This window comes from Dendropsophus ebraccatus, chromosome 2 (genome assembly GCF_027789765.1).
Source record: "Dendropsophus ebraccatus isolate aDenEbr1 chromosome 2, aDenEbr1.pat, whole genome shotgun sequence".
Lineage (NCBI taxonomy): Eukaryota > Metazoa > Chordata > Amphibia > Anura > Hylidae > Dendropsophus > Dendropsophus ebraccatus.
In genome coordinates, this window is record NC_091455.1 from 51,990,215 (window position 1) to 52,009,052 (window position 18,838).

At 46.2% G+C, this 18,838-nt stretch overlaps 1 protein-coding gene across 3 annotated transcripts in view; it reads right to left on the reverse strand.

Annotated features, from left to right (window-relative positions):
- Positions 1–12,586, reverse strand: part of YTHDF3 (YTH N6-methyladenosine RNA binding protein F3) — a 32,339-nt gene extending 19,753 nt beyond the window's left edge. For 2 of the 3 annotated variants that reach the window (XR_011361648.1, XM_069957537.1), the window contains exons 1-2: positions 12,154–12,586; positions 7,452–7,476 (exon numbers count right to left, since the gene is read on the reverse strand). Coding sequence is in view for 1 of the 3 variants with exons in the window: in XM_069957537.1 (XP_069813638.1) it covers positions 7,452–7,476; positions 12,154–12,177 (49 nt within the window). In the remaining 2 variants the exon portion in view is untranslated. Of the gene's footprint in view, positions 1–7,451; positions 7,511–12,153 lie in introns of all 3 variants that reach the window. The other variant, XM_069957538.1, reaches the window with a different exon arrangement.
- Between the last annotated feature and the right edge of the window lie 6,252 nt (positions 12,587–18,838).

Here is an 18,838-nt window from a genome sequence, read left to right on the forward strand (position 1 = left end):
CTGCTGCAGTCATAGCATATACACACAGCCAGCTGCAGCCATAGCATATATATACACACACACAGCTGCAGCCATAGCATACACACACAGCCAGCTGCAGCCATAGCATACACACACACACAGCTGCAGCCATAGCATACACACACACAGCCATAGCATACACACACACACACAGCTGCAGCCATAGCATACACACACACACAGCTGCAGCCATAGCATACACACACAGCCAGCTGCAGCCATAGCATACACACACAGCTGCAGCCATAGCATACACACACACACACACACACAGCTGCAGCCATAGCATACACACACACACACACAGCTGCAGCCATAGCATACACACACACACACACACACACACACATCTGCATCCATAGCATACACAAAAACACAGCTGCAGCCATAGCATACACACACACACACAGCTGCAGCCATAGCATACACACACAGCCTGCTGCAGCCATAGTACATACACAACCTGCTGCAGCCATAGCATATACACACAGCCAGCTGCAGCCATAGCATACACACACAGCCAGCTGCAGCCATAGCATATATACACACACACACACAGCCAGCTGCAGCCATAGCATATACACACACACAGCTGCAGCCATAGCATACACACACAGCCAGCTGCAGCCATAGCATACACACACAGCTGCAGCTATAGCATACACACACAAACACACACACACACACACAGCTGCAGCCATAGCATACACACACACAGCCATAGCATGCATACACACACAGCTGCAGCCATAGCATACACAGCTGCAGCCATAGCATACACACACACACACACACACACAGCTGCAGCCATAGCATACACACACACACAGCTGCAGCCATAGCATACACACACAGAGCCTGCTGCAGCCATAGCATACACACATAGCCAGCTGCAGCCATAGCATACACACACAGCCAGCTGCAGCCATAGCATACACACATAGCCAGCTGCAGCCATAGCATACACACACAGCCAGCTGCAGCCATAGCATACACACATAGCCAGCTACAGCCATAGCATACACACACAGCCAGCTGCAGCCATAGCATACACACACACACAGCTGCAGCCATAGCATACACACACAGCCAGCTGCAGCCATAGCATACACACACAGCTGCAGCCATAGCATACACACACAAACATACACACACAGCTGCAGCCATAGCATACACACACACAGCCATAGCATGCATACACACACAGGTGCAGCCATAGCATACACACACACAGCTGCAGCCATAGCATACACACACACACACACAGCTGCAGCCATAGCATACACACACACACAGCTGCAGCCATAGCATACACACACACACAGCCAGCTGCAGCCATAGCATACACACACAGCCTGCTGCAGCCATAGCATACACACAGCCAGCTGCAGCCATAGCATACACACACAGCCAGCTGCAGCCATAGCATACACACACAGCCAGCTGCAGCCATAGCATACACACACAGCCAGCTGCAGCCATAGCATACACACACAGCCAGCTGCAGCCATAGCATACACACACAGCCAGCTGCAGCCATAGCATACACACACAGCCAGCTGCAGCCATAGCATACACACATAGCCAGCTACAGCCATAGCATACACACACACACACACACAGCTGCAGCCATAGCATACACACACACACACACACACACACAGCTGCAGCCATAGCATACACACACACAGCCTGCTGCAGCCATAGCATAGACACATAGCCAGCTGCAGCCATAGCATACACACACACACACACAGCTGCAGCCATAGTACATACAGAACCTGCTTCAGCCATAGCATACACACACACACACACAGCCATAGCATACACACATAGCCAGCTGCAGCCATAGCATACACACACACACACAGCTGCAGCCATAGCATACACACACAGCCTGCTGCAGCCATAGCATACACACACAGCCAGCTGCAACCATAGTACATACACAACCTGCTTAAGTCATAGCATACACACATAGCCAGCTGCAGCCATAGCATACACACACACACACACACAGCCAGCTGCAGCCATAGCATACACACATAGCCAGCTGCAGCCATAGCATACATACATAGCCAGCTGCAGCCATAGCATGCACACACAGCCTGCTTCAGCCATAGCATACATACATAGCCAGCTGCCGCCATAGCATACACACACAGCCTGCTTCAGCCATAGCATACATACATAGCCAGCTGCCGCCATAGCATACACACACAGCCTGCTTCAGCCATAGCATACACACATAGCCAGCTGCAGCCATAGCATACACACATAGCCAGCTGCAGCCATAGCATACACACATAGCCAGCTGCAGCCATAGCATACACACATAGCCAGCTGCAGCCATAGCATACACACATAGCCAGCTGCAGCCAGAGCATACACACACAGCCAGCTGCAGCCAGAGCATACACACACACACACAGCTGCAGCCATAGCATTCACACACACACAGCTGCAGCCATAGCATACACACACAGCTGCAGCCATAGCATACACACACACAGCTGCAGCCATAGCATACACACACACAGCTGCAGCCATAGCATACATACACAGCCTGTTGCAGCCATAGCATACATACACCTCTAGCAATAGAACACTGAAGAAAAACACCACATTGAGGACAAAGGTTACTGCTACACGACTTATGTCTTCTCCTCCTCCCCCTATATTACACAGGATATCTCCATATTACACTGCTGCTCATATACAGTCATCCAGCATCCAGGGAGAGAACAGCACAGATCCCCCCCAAAACAATGGAATTTTCCACCTCAGAAACAAACTGCCAAATAGTGACCGGCAACTTTTCCCCGACCACCCTTAGTTACTCATAATATATATTGATGAGCAAAACCTATAATATTTATATCAAAACTCAATTTTAAATTTTTCTAAGATTTTTTTTAAAGGTGGAGTCGGAGTTGGTACATTTTTTTCGACTCCAATTCCAGCCAAAACTACTTCAGACTCTGACTCCACAGCCCTGCTTATGTATGGCAAAAGCACAACACCTGTCCCAAAATCCAGCAAAATAAGCCCAAATTTTGTGATAAGAACCCCAATTTTGGAATCAAACAGACAAGTTACCCATGTATCCTTTCCATCATGTTATAAAACCAGTGAAATACACTGAAAACTATTAAACTCCTTGGCCTTTCTGGTTCCAGCTGGAAGTCACTTGTATTGTGGAATAGAAGCAAACTGGTTTTACCAGGGGACTATGCTGAAATGCTTTAATCTCTGTGTCTGTAACATATTTAGTCATTCGGGCCTACCTTATACTCATTTCATATTGACCTACACCGCCTATATATTTCTTTGACTCAGACTGAACCTTCTGTAAATACCATTTACCATTCCAGAAAATGAATCGACAAGAAATGGAGAAAACAAAAGCGTCCTCGCTGCAAACCATTAAAAAGAAAAAACACCCAACAGTAATACTGGAGAGCCCAAACTGGGAGTTACTCACCTGGCAACTTCCTTGCTACTGTGTAACACTACTGTCCAATACAAATAACGACTGAAAATTGGGTCTTGCCAGGTGGAGCAGGAAGTCTGCATATAGTAGCCTACATCCCTCAATACAACAGCAAACCAGAAGAACCACAACATACCCACACCTGATCATATCACTACTAAAACCAATGGATCTGGTGTCAGTATGCAATGTCTGCATACCGTTCTGTTATGCAGATGTTCACCCAAAGGTACTTTATGGCTAAGCTCACACAACATAATTTTTCATTAAAGGAGAAGTCCGGCGAAAATGTGTATTAAAGTATTGTATTTCCCCCACAAAAGTTATACAAATCCCCAATATACACTTATTACAGGAAATGCTTATAGTGCTTTTTTCCTGCACTTACTACTGCATCAAGGCTTCACTCCCTGGATAACATGGTGATGTCACTTCCTGGATAACATGGTGATGTCACTTCCTGGATAACATGGTGATGTCACGCCCTGACTCCCAGAGCTGTGCTGGCTGTGGCTGCTGGAGAGGATGATGGCAGGGGGACACTGAGGGACACAGGGCACTGGAGGGACACTGAGCATCCCCCTGCCATCATCCTCTCCAGGAGCCACAGCCCGCACAGCTCTGGGAGTCGGGTCGTTACATCACCATTTTATCCAGGAAGTGAAGCCTTGATGCAGTAGTAAGTGCAGGGGAAAAAGCACTTTATAAGCATTTCCCATAATAAGTGTATATTGATTATTTGTATAACTGTTGGGGGCAATACAATATAATAAAAATTTTCACCGGACTTCTTCTTTAAAGAATGGACGCTGATTGCAATGGAATCAGCGTCTGTTCTTTACTGCAGGGGCGACATTGCATTGAAGTCAATGCAATGCCGTCCTGCTGTGTCCACACAGCGTTATGTTAACACCTGTTCTTTAGAACGGACGTTAAAATAATGCACCTGGCTATTATTTCTGGACGTTGTTTAGTGAACAGCATCCGGAAATAATAGCTGCTCACACAATGTAAAGATACACCTGATACTCCGCAGCACATTCAGGTGTGTGCAGGACTATGCCAGGATAGACCACATTGCTACACACAGGAATGGATGCAGTCAAAAACCACATCCCCATTTATTCACCAATAGCGGTGCGAGGTTGCCTATACTATCGTGGCTATTAGTAACCGCATGGGTGTGTGATTTCTACTGCATGCGGTGACTGCAAATGTTGCAACGAAGACTTGGTTGTTCACACTCTGAATGCAAACTATAATGCTAAAGGTGTGTTTACACAGACAGATTTACCTGACATATTATTGAAGCCAAAGCCAGGAACAGACTAGAAAAAGAGCAGCTCATAAAGGAAAGACTGAGATTTCTACTCTTTTCAAATCCATTCCTGGCTTTGGCTTCAATAATCTGTCAATGTAAACACACCATAAGGATCACTGACAACAAGGGGGGAGATTTAACGAACATGGTCTAAAGCAGAATTATCTTATTTGCCCCTAGCAACCAATCAGATTCAACCTTTCATTTTCCAAAGAATCTGTGAGGAATTAAAGGTGGAATCTGATTGGTTGCTAGGGGCAACTGAGCCAGTTCTACTTTACGCCATATTTGATAAATCTCCCCCATGGTGTATCAAAGCTTTATTTTCCAATGACTGAGAATTGTTTCATTCCATTAGCTTCCCGTTTGTGTGTGGCCAACGTATCAGCAATTACAAAAAAAAGAAGAAACTGTTCTCCTAATTTGCTCTTGTCACAAGTAAAGGTAACAAAAAGGCAAAAGGATAATAAATGGGCACATTTAAGCACTTATCCCGCGTTCCGAGCACAGCCACACGGCTCGGTCAGTACAGCGAAGATTGAAACTGTTTCAGGAATGCCTTGCATCATAAGGAAACAAGAGGCCGGGAGTTCTGATAATCTGTTCCAGTGCACAGCGTTCTTATATACGCACTGTGCACAGAACGTGGGAGTAAGGTCTTACTCTTCTGATTCAAAATCAAAATGTTTTTGGGGGATTTTAAAAGGCCTTTAATCTCTATCAAGTATTCCTAGGAACACTCATTCAGCTAATAATCAGGCCTTGTAAAAGTGCCAGGGATCAACAAGCAATCATTCAGCCGCAAAGGTTGAACAAATATTTTGCCTAATAATGATCCTCAGCTCCACCATACAATATACATGCCAGGGCTTTGGTCACAATTCTGATTCTGGTTTAATCTTTATTATTATTATTATTTTTTTTAATGCTACTGCAAATTTGAGACAAAGGGTACATTTACACTGAGGAAAAAAGGCGAAAATTCTGGGCGGAACTCCCCCCCCTGGACTCCACTTGGAATCCTACCTGCCTCACTGAATGTTCTGTATAGGGTGCCTCCACTCAAACAATTGACATGTCAATTCTTTGAACGGAGACATTTTATACATAACATTGAGACAGGAGGGATTCCGCTTGGAATTTCTGCCTGTGTTCCTCATAGAACGCATAAGCTCTTCCTTGGTATTTCTCATTTCTTCATAGCCCACTTAGTTTATCTCAAAAACTGCCACGTGTGACATAGCCTTATTTGTATTAAAGGGGAACTCCAGGTAGAGGCAAAAAGTAAATAAATAAACCTGCTGCAGAAGCATATAGCATTGCTTACCTGCCTAACCCAGTTTTGAAACATCCAAAAATCTATTTGTTTTGGGGTCTTTGTTCTGTATTATGTGGCTGTACTCCCTGGTTGAGCAGTTGCTCAGTACTACAGGTTCCAGAGTGCAATGCTTTTCCTCAGCTGTTCATCTCAGTCCCCCACCCTGCCCATTCCCTGCCCAAAGCTGTTGCAGAACATCTAGGCTGTGTTCACACATTGCAGTTTCATTATGTTACTTAATTGCAGTACTTTATCATTTCATTGTGGTCACACCAACACGGCATGTTGTATTTTCTACCTGTAACCCTGACATTGGAATAAAGAACTTTTAGATTTTTTTTTTATTCTTCTCATCTCTACGCACGTAATATGATCAAGAATCTTTAAAGTTTGGCCCCACAATAAGGACTTTATCGAATATCTTACATGGGATATACTTTTTATGCCTTGTATTTTGTGCTGGTGGGGCTGGCAGTGCCGGCTCTGATCCTCTCTGCCATTTAGCATCATGTAATTGTGTTACTGCATCATTTTTGTAAATACGCTGCAGAACTGCAATGCAACTCCAACATGTGCGAACACAGCCCTAATTTCACTGCAGAGTTTTGCACAATCAGTGAAGTTGCAGAAGCTGTTTCTATCATTCCTTGCCTGCTCAGGTGTAAGCTAGAGGGGCTGGTAAAAGATGGTGAATCACTCAGGGGGAGGGGGGGAGACAAGATCCAGCCAAACCTCCTGTGAAATCCCACCCTGCCCCCTGTCTGCATCATCAGCCTGTGCTCAGCAAACACACACAATGTGAGACAGAGGCATGGAAGATTTGTCTCCTGAGGGGGGGAGAGCAGTGGAAGCAGGAGACAATGTGGATTGGCACAGAGGCCATTTCTCTTCACTTCCTGGATGTCAATAAAACAACCAGTGTGGCAGAACCGCACAGATATGGTAATACATTATATAGAGACATCTATATTATTTTTATTAAAAAATAATTTTCCCTATGTGGAGTTCCCCTTTAAAGATGTAGGACTAAACCAGCTGGGTGTCCCTACACAATCTGACACTGTCAACTGTGATTGGATAGTCTCAGACAGTGTAAAGACACATCCTAATTGGTAACACCCATTTGACAATTTATTCATACATTTCTAAGAGGGATAAAACATGTCAGCGATAATTACAAGTCCTCTTAATTAAAAAAAAGAATTCTTATAAGTAATGTAACACGCAAGCTTATAATCAAAGAAAGTGATACATTGTAAGCACAAAGATATTTTGAGAATAAAATAAAAAACCCTTACCTTTATTTCCCTGTCCTTTAGGTCTCTGCAACAACGTGGAAAAAGAAAGAAAAAGGTCACTGGAATTAAATACACAGAAAATTCTTTAGAAGTCAGAACCGTAAACGCCTACACACAGTATTCTCTAAATAAGTTTGAAACAGGAAAGAGAACGCTGTACAGTTAACATGAGACTAGAAAATGTAGAAACCATTACAATACCTAATAACATGGGGCCTTAGCTAGAGCCCAATGCATAAAATACAGCAACAATTCACGTCCCTATGTCTGTTTATAGAATGCAGGATGGATTTGTTTTGTAAGAGCCTAATGGATCCTTTTGACTTAAAATGCAATATGTCAGGTTTCTGTTTCTTATACCTGACAGAATAGCACATTAGCCTATTATTCTGCCTGTCAAGGGCAAAGAAAGGAGGTGAAGATGAAATCAATTGTTACCAGAGCCTTAAAAGTGACCTGCTGTAACTTCTATTATCAGAGTGGAGCCAGAGTGGGATTGCAAAAAAACGCAGTGTGAACCCAGCCTAAGGAGCATGTCCCTTCATTGACATAGTCCGATCAGTACCAATAGTATTACACTATGTAAGGACACACCTCCAGACAAAAGAATGGCCATACCCAGTTATCAATTTGTTTACACATATTAGAGGTTATTTTGGCGCTGTCATTTAATAATTCCATCCCCTGTATGACGTGGCTCCGTTAGAATGAATGGAACCGCGTCATACAGGGGAGGGAATTCCCTCCCACTGGGGGCAGCCCGGCCGGCCTCCAGTGCTTGAGCACCGGCCGGTTCCGGTGCATAGAACGGCGCCGTGTACGGGAACCGGGCCTCGGTCCGAAAAACGTACATCCTCTTTAAGACAGACTTCCCAGGAGTGGCGACATCCTAAAGCTTTTCTAGAATGTGGGTGGACAATACATAGCAGACTTTATGGGTAGTTAAGACAACTCCCAGAGACTCCTTCATAAACTTTTACAGGAAGAATTTAAAGGGGAAAAAAGGGAACAGTGAGGTGTCTATGCCATCACATATGCCACAATAAGTGTTTTTTTTACACTGTAAAGAAATGCCAGTCTTTGTTTTGGCTGCATCATGTGAAGAGGCCCTTAGACTGCTGCTCTAGCAATGAGTAGCATAAGGGCCCTATTAGATGGTCCAATATTGTGGAGGCAGTGAGGGCCCTATTACACAGAGTGACGGGCAGCAGACTGTCGCTATCATGATTTTAGAACATGCTGAAAGACTACGATCAGCCGTCATTGTGCATGTTGGCTGATTGTTGCCTTTCAACATGAGCTATTACACCAAGCAATTTTTGTCCGGAAGTACGGCCAATAATTGTTTCGTGTAATAGGACCTTAAGGCTTATAGGCATGGTTTCTATGAAAACAACAAGCTGTTAAAGACTCCTCACTGCTTTTATGAACTCATTCCTAACATTAACTGCATTTTACAACTCTGTAAAAGCAGTGTCCCCCCATCCTGAGGCTCCCCAGCTGTTGCATGACTACATCTCCCATCATGCCCACAGTGTTGTAACAGCTGGAGACAGTCATGAGCTGGGAAACACTGATGCAGAGTAACAAAACAAACAGCTTCAAACCATTCCCCTACATGTATGAGCCGGTATTTCAGAGACAGAAACGTCATAGTGGTGCTTTACACATAAAGAAGCATACTCACCTGTTTTCATCTCCCACAGCTGCCAACTAGATGGCTTTCAGGTCCCTGCTGCTTCCCCTGAAGTGTCGCCCCTGCAGGAGATGCCAGTCTGCAATGTGGACAATGACTGGCCAAGAGGGTATCTCCTGAAGGGATGATACAGGAAAAAGTGGACAGCAGATAGGACCAGAAGCAATCAGAACAGCAGCTGTGGGGGATAGGTGCAGGTGAGTATGCTGTCCTCTAAGTTTAAAGAATTATTGTCATCTAGACATGCAGACACGTCAATGGTTTTGATCATTCGAGGTCTCAGTTATAAGTCCGACAAATATAGCCGATATAGGAGATGCAAGCAGTGTGCTCATTCCCGGTTTGGCTCCTATTCTGACTCACTACAGGAGACGGGTTTAAAGCTCAAATATCAAGTCTATGGAGCCCATCTCCTGCAAATGAGACAAAATAAGCACCAAGTCAGGGCTATATCTAGAGAACAGTGGGGGTCTCAGCACCGAGACCCATACTGACCAACACTTCTGACACGTCTGCATGAAATGTCAAAACTTTTAGAACAGTAAAACTTTAAAAAGCCAATAATAAGTATATTTGTAAAAATCCCCTTTCCAAAACATTAAAGTGACTGTACCAGAGGAAGGCAGAGGAAACCCCCACCCCTCTATCATAGGGTTCCATTGATTCTAATGGAGTCACGTCATTGAGGGGCTGGAGTTTCTTCCCACTAAGGGTGGGTCGGCCCGCCTCCAGTGCTTTAGTCTGGGTCTGGTGGTACAGTCACTTTAAGTAACATCTAGAAAAAGGGTGAAGCTGGCCATAGCTGTAAGGATTTTTCATACACCACAATCAATGAGACCTTATAATAAGTCTATAGGACCAAATGATACACTCTGAATGACCACTAACTGAACCCTTAGCACTGGTGGCTCCCCTAGGAGAGCAAGTATTTGGGCCCATTCACCGCCAAAGTTCTGTGCAGAATTTCTTGGCGACTTTAACCTTTTACTGTGGAGAAATTGTTGGCTTGGAGTAGGGCTATGAAATTCTATTGGAACTACCTCTGTTTAAAGGCCTGTTCACACTACGGAATAGGCGCCGAAATTCTGTGCAGAAACCCCCCCGCTCTGACTCTGCCTTAAATCCTGCCTTTTATCTGTTTGAATGGGAGGGCTCACGTACCTCCGCTCTCCGTGCCTCTCCACTCAAGAATTGACTTGTCAATTCTTTGAACGGAGGCGTGCAGATGCGCACAAGCCTTCCCATTCAAACTAATAGAAGGTAGGATTCGGCACAAAGTCCGAGCGGAGGGGGGATTCCTGCACAGAATTTTGATGCTGATTCCGTAGTGTGAACAAGCCCTTAAAAAGTAGTTCCAAAAGAATTTCATAGCCGTTTTCCAAGCCAAAGATTTCTCCACAATAAAGGGTTGAAGTTGCCAAGAAATGTCTAACGCCACTATATTTAACTGAGGGGGTGTGGTAAAATAGAACTCATGATACTGACATAGCCAGGCCCTCCATAGCTCCCGTTCTACTGCCTTCTGGTGGCCCACTAGTCACTACTTCTGAATGTCCTGCCAGCTCAGCCAATCACAGTGCTGTACTAGCATCCCGCCTCAGTCACTGATTGGCTAATTGGACAGATGCTGCTGAGATGGCAGCATCTGCCAACAAGCAGTGGGTGACTGGAAGGCACTCACAGAGAAGCTGCGGAGGACCTGGGTAGGTCAGTATTATTTTTACTGCCCCCCCCCCCCCCCCCCCTCCTTAAAGTGATGGAAGAGTTTTGTTTTTTTTTCTTTGTGAGAAGGGAAAAAACATCCAATCCCATCCATATATTATGGCTAAATAATTTATGTATAAAGTCTGGGCACCTTCCCACTGAGGATACCCGCTCACCACCATGTCAGCTGTTATAGTGATCCTGATGAGGCACCCGCATGGTTGTCCCATAACAGCTCATACTAATATAGACCAGACACTGCAAGGGCTTCCATAGAGAGTTATTGATCAGGTGTATTGGTTACTTGATGTGTTTCCGTCCAGCCCTTAGGGTGGCTCATACTTGTGGATACATCTGAATTACTTTTATCAGGTTGTATAAGGTTTGTATGCTGGACGCTTATAGGATAAGCAAAATGTATCAGAAGTCACTCAGCTATTTCTTTTATTGAGATTCATTTGTAGGCGTCTTAGTGGTTATCAGGTTATACATTCTAGCTCAAGAGCAGCGATCACCCAACCTGTAGCAGGACTACAACTCCCAGCATGCACAGTTAGTCTTTGGCTGTTACACGACGCTAAAACTCTCCATCAGATTAGAACATCTGCGTCATATGGCACACTCGGGCAGGCTTTGGCTGTGTGGGCATGCTGGGAGTTGCAGTTCAGCAAGAGATAGAGAGCCACAGACTGGCGATCGCTAGTCTACAACAAACATGTATGATCTAATTAAATGGTTCAGTGTCAAGTAACAGCAGGCGGCTCCCTGGGCATGCTGGGAGTTGTAGTTCCACAGGATGGAGAATACTGGTATACAGTGGTGGTGACAAAGCGATTAAGGCTTCCATCTTCCTGGACCGTGTTCACATGTCGCAGTTCTTATTATACAACATGCGGCTGCTACAGGATACGGAGCTATTTCATTGCACTATAAATCCCAGTCATACAGTGATGACACCATCTGTGACTCTCCAGCTATTGGGAAACTACAACTCCCAGCATTCCTGGACAGCCCGTCAGGCATGCTGGGAAACCGCTAGAAAGCCACATGGCTGGGACAGGAATAGCTGGAGAGACACATGGGCATGCTGGGAGTTGTAGTTCTACAATGGTTGAGGGTTGTAGGGTCAGTTGCCCCCTATATAGGGTGCTGTACAGGGGGCACACCATAGGGGTGACATGTATAAGAGACAGCACGGATGATGGGGGTAGTAGTGTGCAGGAAGCAGCGGTACAGCCATGGCCAGCCGCACAGTGTGCATGAGAAGACAATGAGGGGCAGATCCCGGGCGCCTCCGGTTACCTGATCCACGCTGGTCGCAGACATTCTCCTGTGGGGCGGGAGCTGTGATCCTGTGTGATCTCCTGCTCTGTGCCGGGGCGGCTACACGGGGCCTGCGGGGACGGCGCTCAGCACAGACACACACGGACGTGTACACATCGGCAGCGCCCACGACACACGGCTACAAAGACATCCGTAGCCGCCGCCTATCCCAGCACCGGAGCAGTCACTGGGGCGGCGCCGTGTCTGTGTGCGGGGGAGCGGTGGGGACCGCGGCGGCCTCCTCTCTCTGGCGCTCCTCGCCCCCCGGGCTCTGACTCTCGCACAGGACGGGGCGCTCTCTCTCTCTCTCTTCTCCACAATGGCGGACGAGGCCTCGCACTCTCACTTCCTCTCCGAAGCTTCCCCTGACCTTCCGCCGTGACGTCAATATAGAACCACTTCCCTGTCAGGTGACTAAGTGGGCGGGGCTCCTCGACAGGATCAGGGAAACCACGTGACAGGCCCAGTTGTTCTGCGCCGTAAAGAGAAATATCAAAACTGTTGAAAGAAAAGAATGGTTTTGTTGTTGCCCGTAGCAACCCGAGCTCAGCTTCTTAGACTGCACCCTCTGAGATGATGGGCAGGCTGGTATATGGGGTGCCCATGACATTGTGGTTGCAGTTTTCCAGTAAGGCCTAGTTTACATATGTAAGTTCTATCTGTTTCCGTCTTTTGTAAGATATTAACCACAACTGGTGCCAAAAAGGCATCAGTTGTCATCAGGTTTTCCATCCGTTTTTCAGAAAAAAACAACTATCAGTTAATATCAGTTTCAATACGTTTATTTCATCAGTTGTCATCAGTTTTTTCCTCTACAGCATTACAGGGGGGAATATACTGTATATAGGGGGCAGCAGCACTCAGGAGCCCTATACCTTGGGCAGCATCTCCTAGAGCAGGGCTAGGGAACCTTGGCTCTCCAGCTGCTGCAAAACTACAACTCCCATCATGCCTGGATATCCCAGACATGATGGGAGTTGTAGTTTTGCAGCAGGTGTAGAGCCAAGGTTCCCTAGCCCTGTCCTATAGTGCTGCAGCTGTACAGAGGAGCTAGGGGGCTGCCCCCCTGCAAGGAGGCACTCTGTTGCTCAGCCAGGGTCACAAGGGTTAACCTTTAGATTAGAGGACCGAGCCAATTTCAATTTTTGCGTTTTCGTTTTTTCCTCCTTGTGCTTAAAAGGCCATGGCACTTGCATTTTTCACCTAGAAACCCACATGAGCCCTTATTTTTTGCGCCACTAATTGTACTTTGCAATGACAGGCTGAATTTGTTCATAAAGGACACTGCAAAAGCAGGAAAAAATTAAATGTGTGGTGAAATTGAAAAAAAAAATGCATTTTTTTTATTTGGAGGGTTCTTGTTTTTACGCCGTTTGTCCTGGGGTAAAACTGACTTGTTATATATTTTCCTCAAGCCGTTACGATTACAACGATATGTAACATGTATAACTTTTATATTATGTGATGGCTTGTAAAAAATTCTAACCATTGTTAACAAATATATGTTCCTTAAAGGGGTAGTGTGGCGGTAAAGAATTATTCACAGAATAACACACATTACAAAGTTATACAACTTTGTAATGTATGTTATGTCTGTGAATGGCCCCCTTCCCCGTGTCCCACCACCACCACCCGTGTACATGGAAGTGTGGTGCGCTATACTCACCTGTCACGTGCCGACTCGTCTCCGATCTTCATTCAGTGACGTCTTCTTCGGACAGACGGCGAACAGCTCCAACTGTCCCGAATGCCGGCCGCCCTCTGCAGCGTCATCCGATGCTCAGCCGTGATTGGCTGAGCATAACTATGCTCAGCCAATCGCGGCTGAGCTGCTGATGACGCGGCCTATTAAAAACAATGGGATCTGTTCAGAGATGTGTTTCCCTCCGTTGCTTCTCTCCTGCATCGGAGGGAAACGCCACCAGATCGCCGGATATATGCAAACTAGGCCTTAGACGCAAACAGTCTTTATTTCAATTAGGCAACTATTCTGCAACATTGGAGAAATAAACATTTATAGCTGAGGCATGGGGTCACCCTTCTGAGAATAAGGTTGAATATTGGGGTGCCAGAAGGCAGCTCTAGTCCTGGGTTTTCTTTCCTGATAAAGGTATACATTACAACTCCCAGTGACCCCCCCCCCCCCCCCCCCCCAAAAAAAAAAAAGATGCTTACTCAATTTAGTGCTGCCTACTGTGGGGTGCAGGGTATTGCTGGGGTAGGCACTTTAGGGGAGATTTATCAAACATGGTGTAAAGTGAAACTGGCTCAGTTGCCCCTAGCAACCAATCAGATTCCACCTTTCACTCCTCAAAGACTGTTTGAAAAATTAAAGGTGGAATCTGATTGGTTTCTAGGGGCAACTGAGCCAGTTTCACTTTACACCAGTTTGATAAATCTCCCCCTTTGTATCTACACCCTGCCTAAATATCTGAGGTGTCCAAGGGTAGCTATGAGATATGTGTTCAACTTCTCCCCACAGTCTCTTTCTTTCTCTCTCTTTCTTATGAATCTATAATTGTATACAGTATATTACCTATTGATTTTGATGGACTCTTATATAAGTATAGTTGCTGCGGATTCATAAAAAAGGCTGTGATCTGTGCCGCAAATGTGGACAAGGCAGATACACATCCGAATCCTGTCTGTAGTTGTGGGTTCGTAGTTAAGGACTTGGTTACTGATGTGTGAATAGGGCCTAAGTATCTGCTACATTATATCCTTTATCACATCCCATTGACATCGCAAAATATTTAGTCACTGGCAGTGGAAGCTGTATTTCTGCAGCTCATAACTCATAGTGGCAGATCATGGATTCCAGCCAGTGCTATCTTCCTCCTACAGTAGAGAAACAGATCGCTGATCTCAGGGAGACCAGCTAAAAACGACAACACTGCCGTCTGCTAATGAAAGCGCTCAGTGCAGTGAAGTCCTAGGTGCATTGCCCACTGGGAAACATGAATATGCAAAAGAAAAGCCCAAGGAGCCTCATCATAGAGTCTCAAGAGCTGCAGCAGAGCAGGACAGGTAAGTTTACCGCACTGCTGTGTTCCCCTTAGCCCTGACAGAATAGTATATTTTATGCCGGACAAACCCTTTAATACTAGGCAAAGAATAACAAAAGTGGAAAAAAATATTTTTTAAAAATTGCTTTTATCCCTTCCTATGTGAAAATGTAATTGAACAACTGGGCAGCACTTAAGGTATGCTTAGCTACTAAATTGACCAATTTTACCAAATTGACTTCATGTCTATGTTGGATTTCACTAGGCCAGACCAGGGGCAGATTTCTTGAATTTAAACGTCAATTAAATTAAATCTATGTCACAATGTGAAACACGTTGTGCCAAATAAAACTAAATCCCTCTGCACTACGGAGTCCCCCCCCCCCTTTTTTTTTAACAATTCTTTATTTTATTTTTTTTGTACGACAAACAACATGTGCCAAATAATGTAGATATTGTAAAGGGGGTTGAATAAGCGGACAAACGTCCAGAACAAACAATATGAACGATAAGCTTTAACAGCAAGCATAAACATAGAGTCCAGGTTACATCAGGCGCACGTTATAGTGTCCAGGGTGGGGCGCTAAAGGATAAGTCCAGTCCGGTGAACATTTTTGATGCTTGCGCGGTAGAACGGAGTCCATAATGGTATTTTGGTCGTCATCGGACAGTAGTTGTTTTTAGCAGGGAGCCACCTCGTCACGTAACCAGTCCTTAGAAAATAATGGTAAATATAACAGGAGACAAAGAGGAATGGGTGGGGAGGTGGGAGATGACGTGGACTGACACATGTGGGGGGAGGGGGGATATTTGGGTTCGTTGGTCCATACGGTTTTATTCAGGGTTGGGTGGCAGTTCTGTATTGTTGCCAGGGGGCCCATTAGGCTTGAAAGGAGTGGTGGGTGTGATCTAGCATACTAGTCAGTTCTTCTAGTCTATACAGTTGGTTGACTTTGTCAATCCATTGGGCTTTGGAGGGGACTACCTGACTCAACCAATGGAGTGGGAGTCCCCCCTTTTTGGTCTTTTGTGACCATCTGTTGATAACCACTCTCTGGAGATTAGAGATCTGCGCCCGCTTGCTGCAGCGGAGTCCGATAGGTCCAGTGACCCCTCCTTGGTTCACATTGTGCTTTCTGTTCTGCCCCGGGTTTGGGGTTCTCCGGCCAGAGCTGCGATCCTTACTCCAGTAATACGCTGTATAGAGTTGTGCCTAGAAACTAGCACAACTCTACCAGGTGAGCCTCTTCCTTTTATAATTGGTGAGCTCCCTTATCCTACTTTATCACACCAGGAGGTGCCCCTGTCCTCTCTCCTCTTTCTCCTCTTGTGAAAACAATGTGAAACAGTAAGAAGATTTGAAAAAAACAGCAAGGGATGCCATGTTTTAAAATTATTTAAAAAAAAGAGGCAAACAAAGTTATTAAAATCTAAGAGTCTGGTATGGAATACCATTGGTAATGCTCTGGGACTCCGCATCCAATCTGCGAACCACATTGCCCACAAACAGAGAAAACCTAAAGCAAGGGGAAACGCGCCAGCCAATATTTCACCATGAGAACCAGATGAACATTTAAAGAACTTCAGGCCTCACTTGTCTAAGTTAAATTCAATGTACATGGTTGCACAGTAAAAATACACTGGACAAAAATGGCATCCATGGAAGAACACATTCTCTCCTCATGTTTTCCAAAAATTATATAGGGGACCTCCATGACTTTGCATATAGCTCTGGAGAGTAGAAGTAGATATTTCGAAGGACATGGGTCCTGTTACATCTGACATGAAGCTAACAATACATTCCACAATAACCATACCAAAAGTCACACATGGTAGTGGTAGTTCGATGGTCTGAGGCTGCTTTGCTTTTTGGGGGCTTGCACAGACTATGTTCCTTTGTGTTGAAAGCTCTGTTTTGTACTTTCCATTGTATGTGTCAGGAATGTGCAGTAGCCTAGTGTGAACTGGGCCTGGTGATTGTCTTTGTGGGCCACACCCAATTGCTTTTCATACTCAATGCTCAAGGGTCCATTTACATAGAAAGATTATCTGACAAAGATTTGAAGCCAAAGCCAGAAACAGACTATAAACAGAGATTAGGTCATAAAGGAAAGCCTGAGATTTCTCCTCTTTTCAAATCCATTCCTGCCTTTGGCTTTAAATCTTTGGCAGATAATCTGTCAGATAATCTTACTGTGTAAATGGACCCTTAGGTTACAAACCCACTTGCCGGATCTGCAGCGAGTCTCCTTGCTGCGTTTTTGCAGCGAGACTCGCTGCAGATCCCGGCCCTATACTTTCAATAGCAGAGAAACTTGCAGCAGGGATGTACATCCCTGCTGCGATTTTGTCTGCAGCCCGCCCCATTAACCCCCCGGCCGCCGGACATTATACATTACCGGGTCCCCGTTCCTGCTTGCTTCGGGGCTCCGGTGTCTTCACGGCGGGGCAGCGCACTGATTGGCCAGGCGGAACGTGGCGGGAGCCGCTGAAGCAAGCAGGAGCCGGGATCAGGTAATGTATATCGCCCCCAGCCCCCGGCCGCACGATCGCCCCCAGCCCTGCAGCCCCCGACCGCACGATCGCCCCCAGCATCGCAGCCCCCGGCCGCACGATCGCCCCCAATCGTGCGGCCGGGGGCTGCGGGGCTGGGGGCGATCGTGCGGCCGGGGGCTGGGGGCGATCATGCGGCCGGGGGCTGGGGGCGATCGGGGCTGCAGGGGGGCGGGCAGGATATACATTACCTGATCCCGGCTCCTGCTTGCTTCGGCGGCTCCCCGAAGCAAGCAGGAATGGGGACCGGGTAATGTATAATGTCTGGCGGCCAGGGGGTTAATGGGGCGGGCTGCAGACAAAATCGCAGCAGGGATGTACATCCCTGCTGCGAGTTTCTCTGCTATTGAAAGTATAGGGCCGGGATCTGCAGCGAGTCTCCCTGCAAAAACGCAGCATTAAGACTTGCTGCAGATCCGGCAAGTGTGTTTGTAACCTTAAAGAGGATGTACCATCAGGTACATCCTCTTTAATATGACCCACGGATAGAACGGGGACGTCGCGGGGAAGCCGGTGTTATGGTCCATTTTTTTGAACCGCGGCCCGTTCTATCCACGGGTCCCGGGCCAGGGCTGAAGCACAGGAGGCGGGCCGACCTGCCCCCAATGGGAGGGAATTCCCTCCACTCTTTGACGCGGCTCCATTAGAATCAATGGAGCCATGTCATAGAGGGGCGGGGAAATCTGCCAATTTAGGCCCGCCTCCTTGCTTGAGCCCCTAGCACAGGGAACGTCTTTGTGGTTGTCCACGGCTGCCTAGGGCCTTTTTAAGCACGTAGGTAGGAGCAGTTGGTTGGTTCAGCATTAGGGCTCACTGTCGTGTCTTGTTTGGTGCATGTAATTATGTTTGTCAATTTAGTTTAGCAATTTTCTATCGATAAGCTGGATTATGCTGACTCTCTTTTCTTGGGAAAGTTCTTCATGGCTGCTCCTAATCAACCTAATAACTTACTGAGCTATTAAAGGACAACTCCGTCGAAATTTTTTTTTGGCTTATTTAACACACATTACAAAGTTATATAACTTTGTAATGTGGTTAAATACCCGGTCTGGCCCCCTTCCCCCACTTTCCGACTCCCGACCCCCCACCCCGGAAGTTAAAGAATG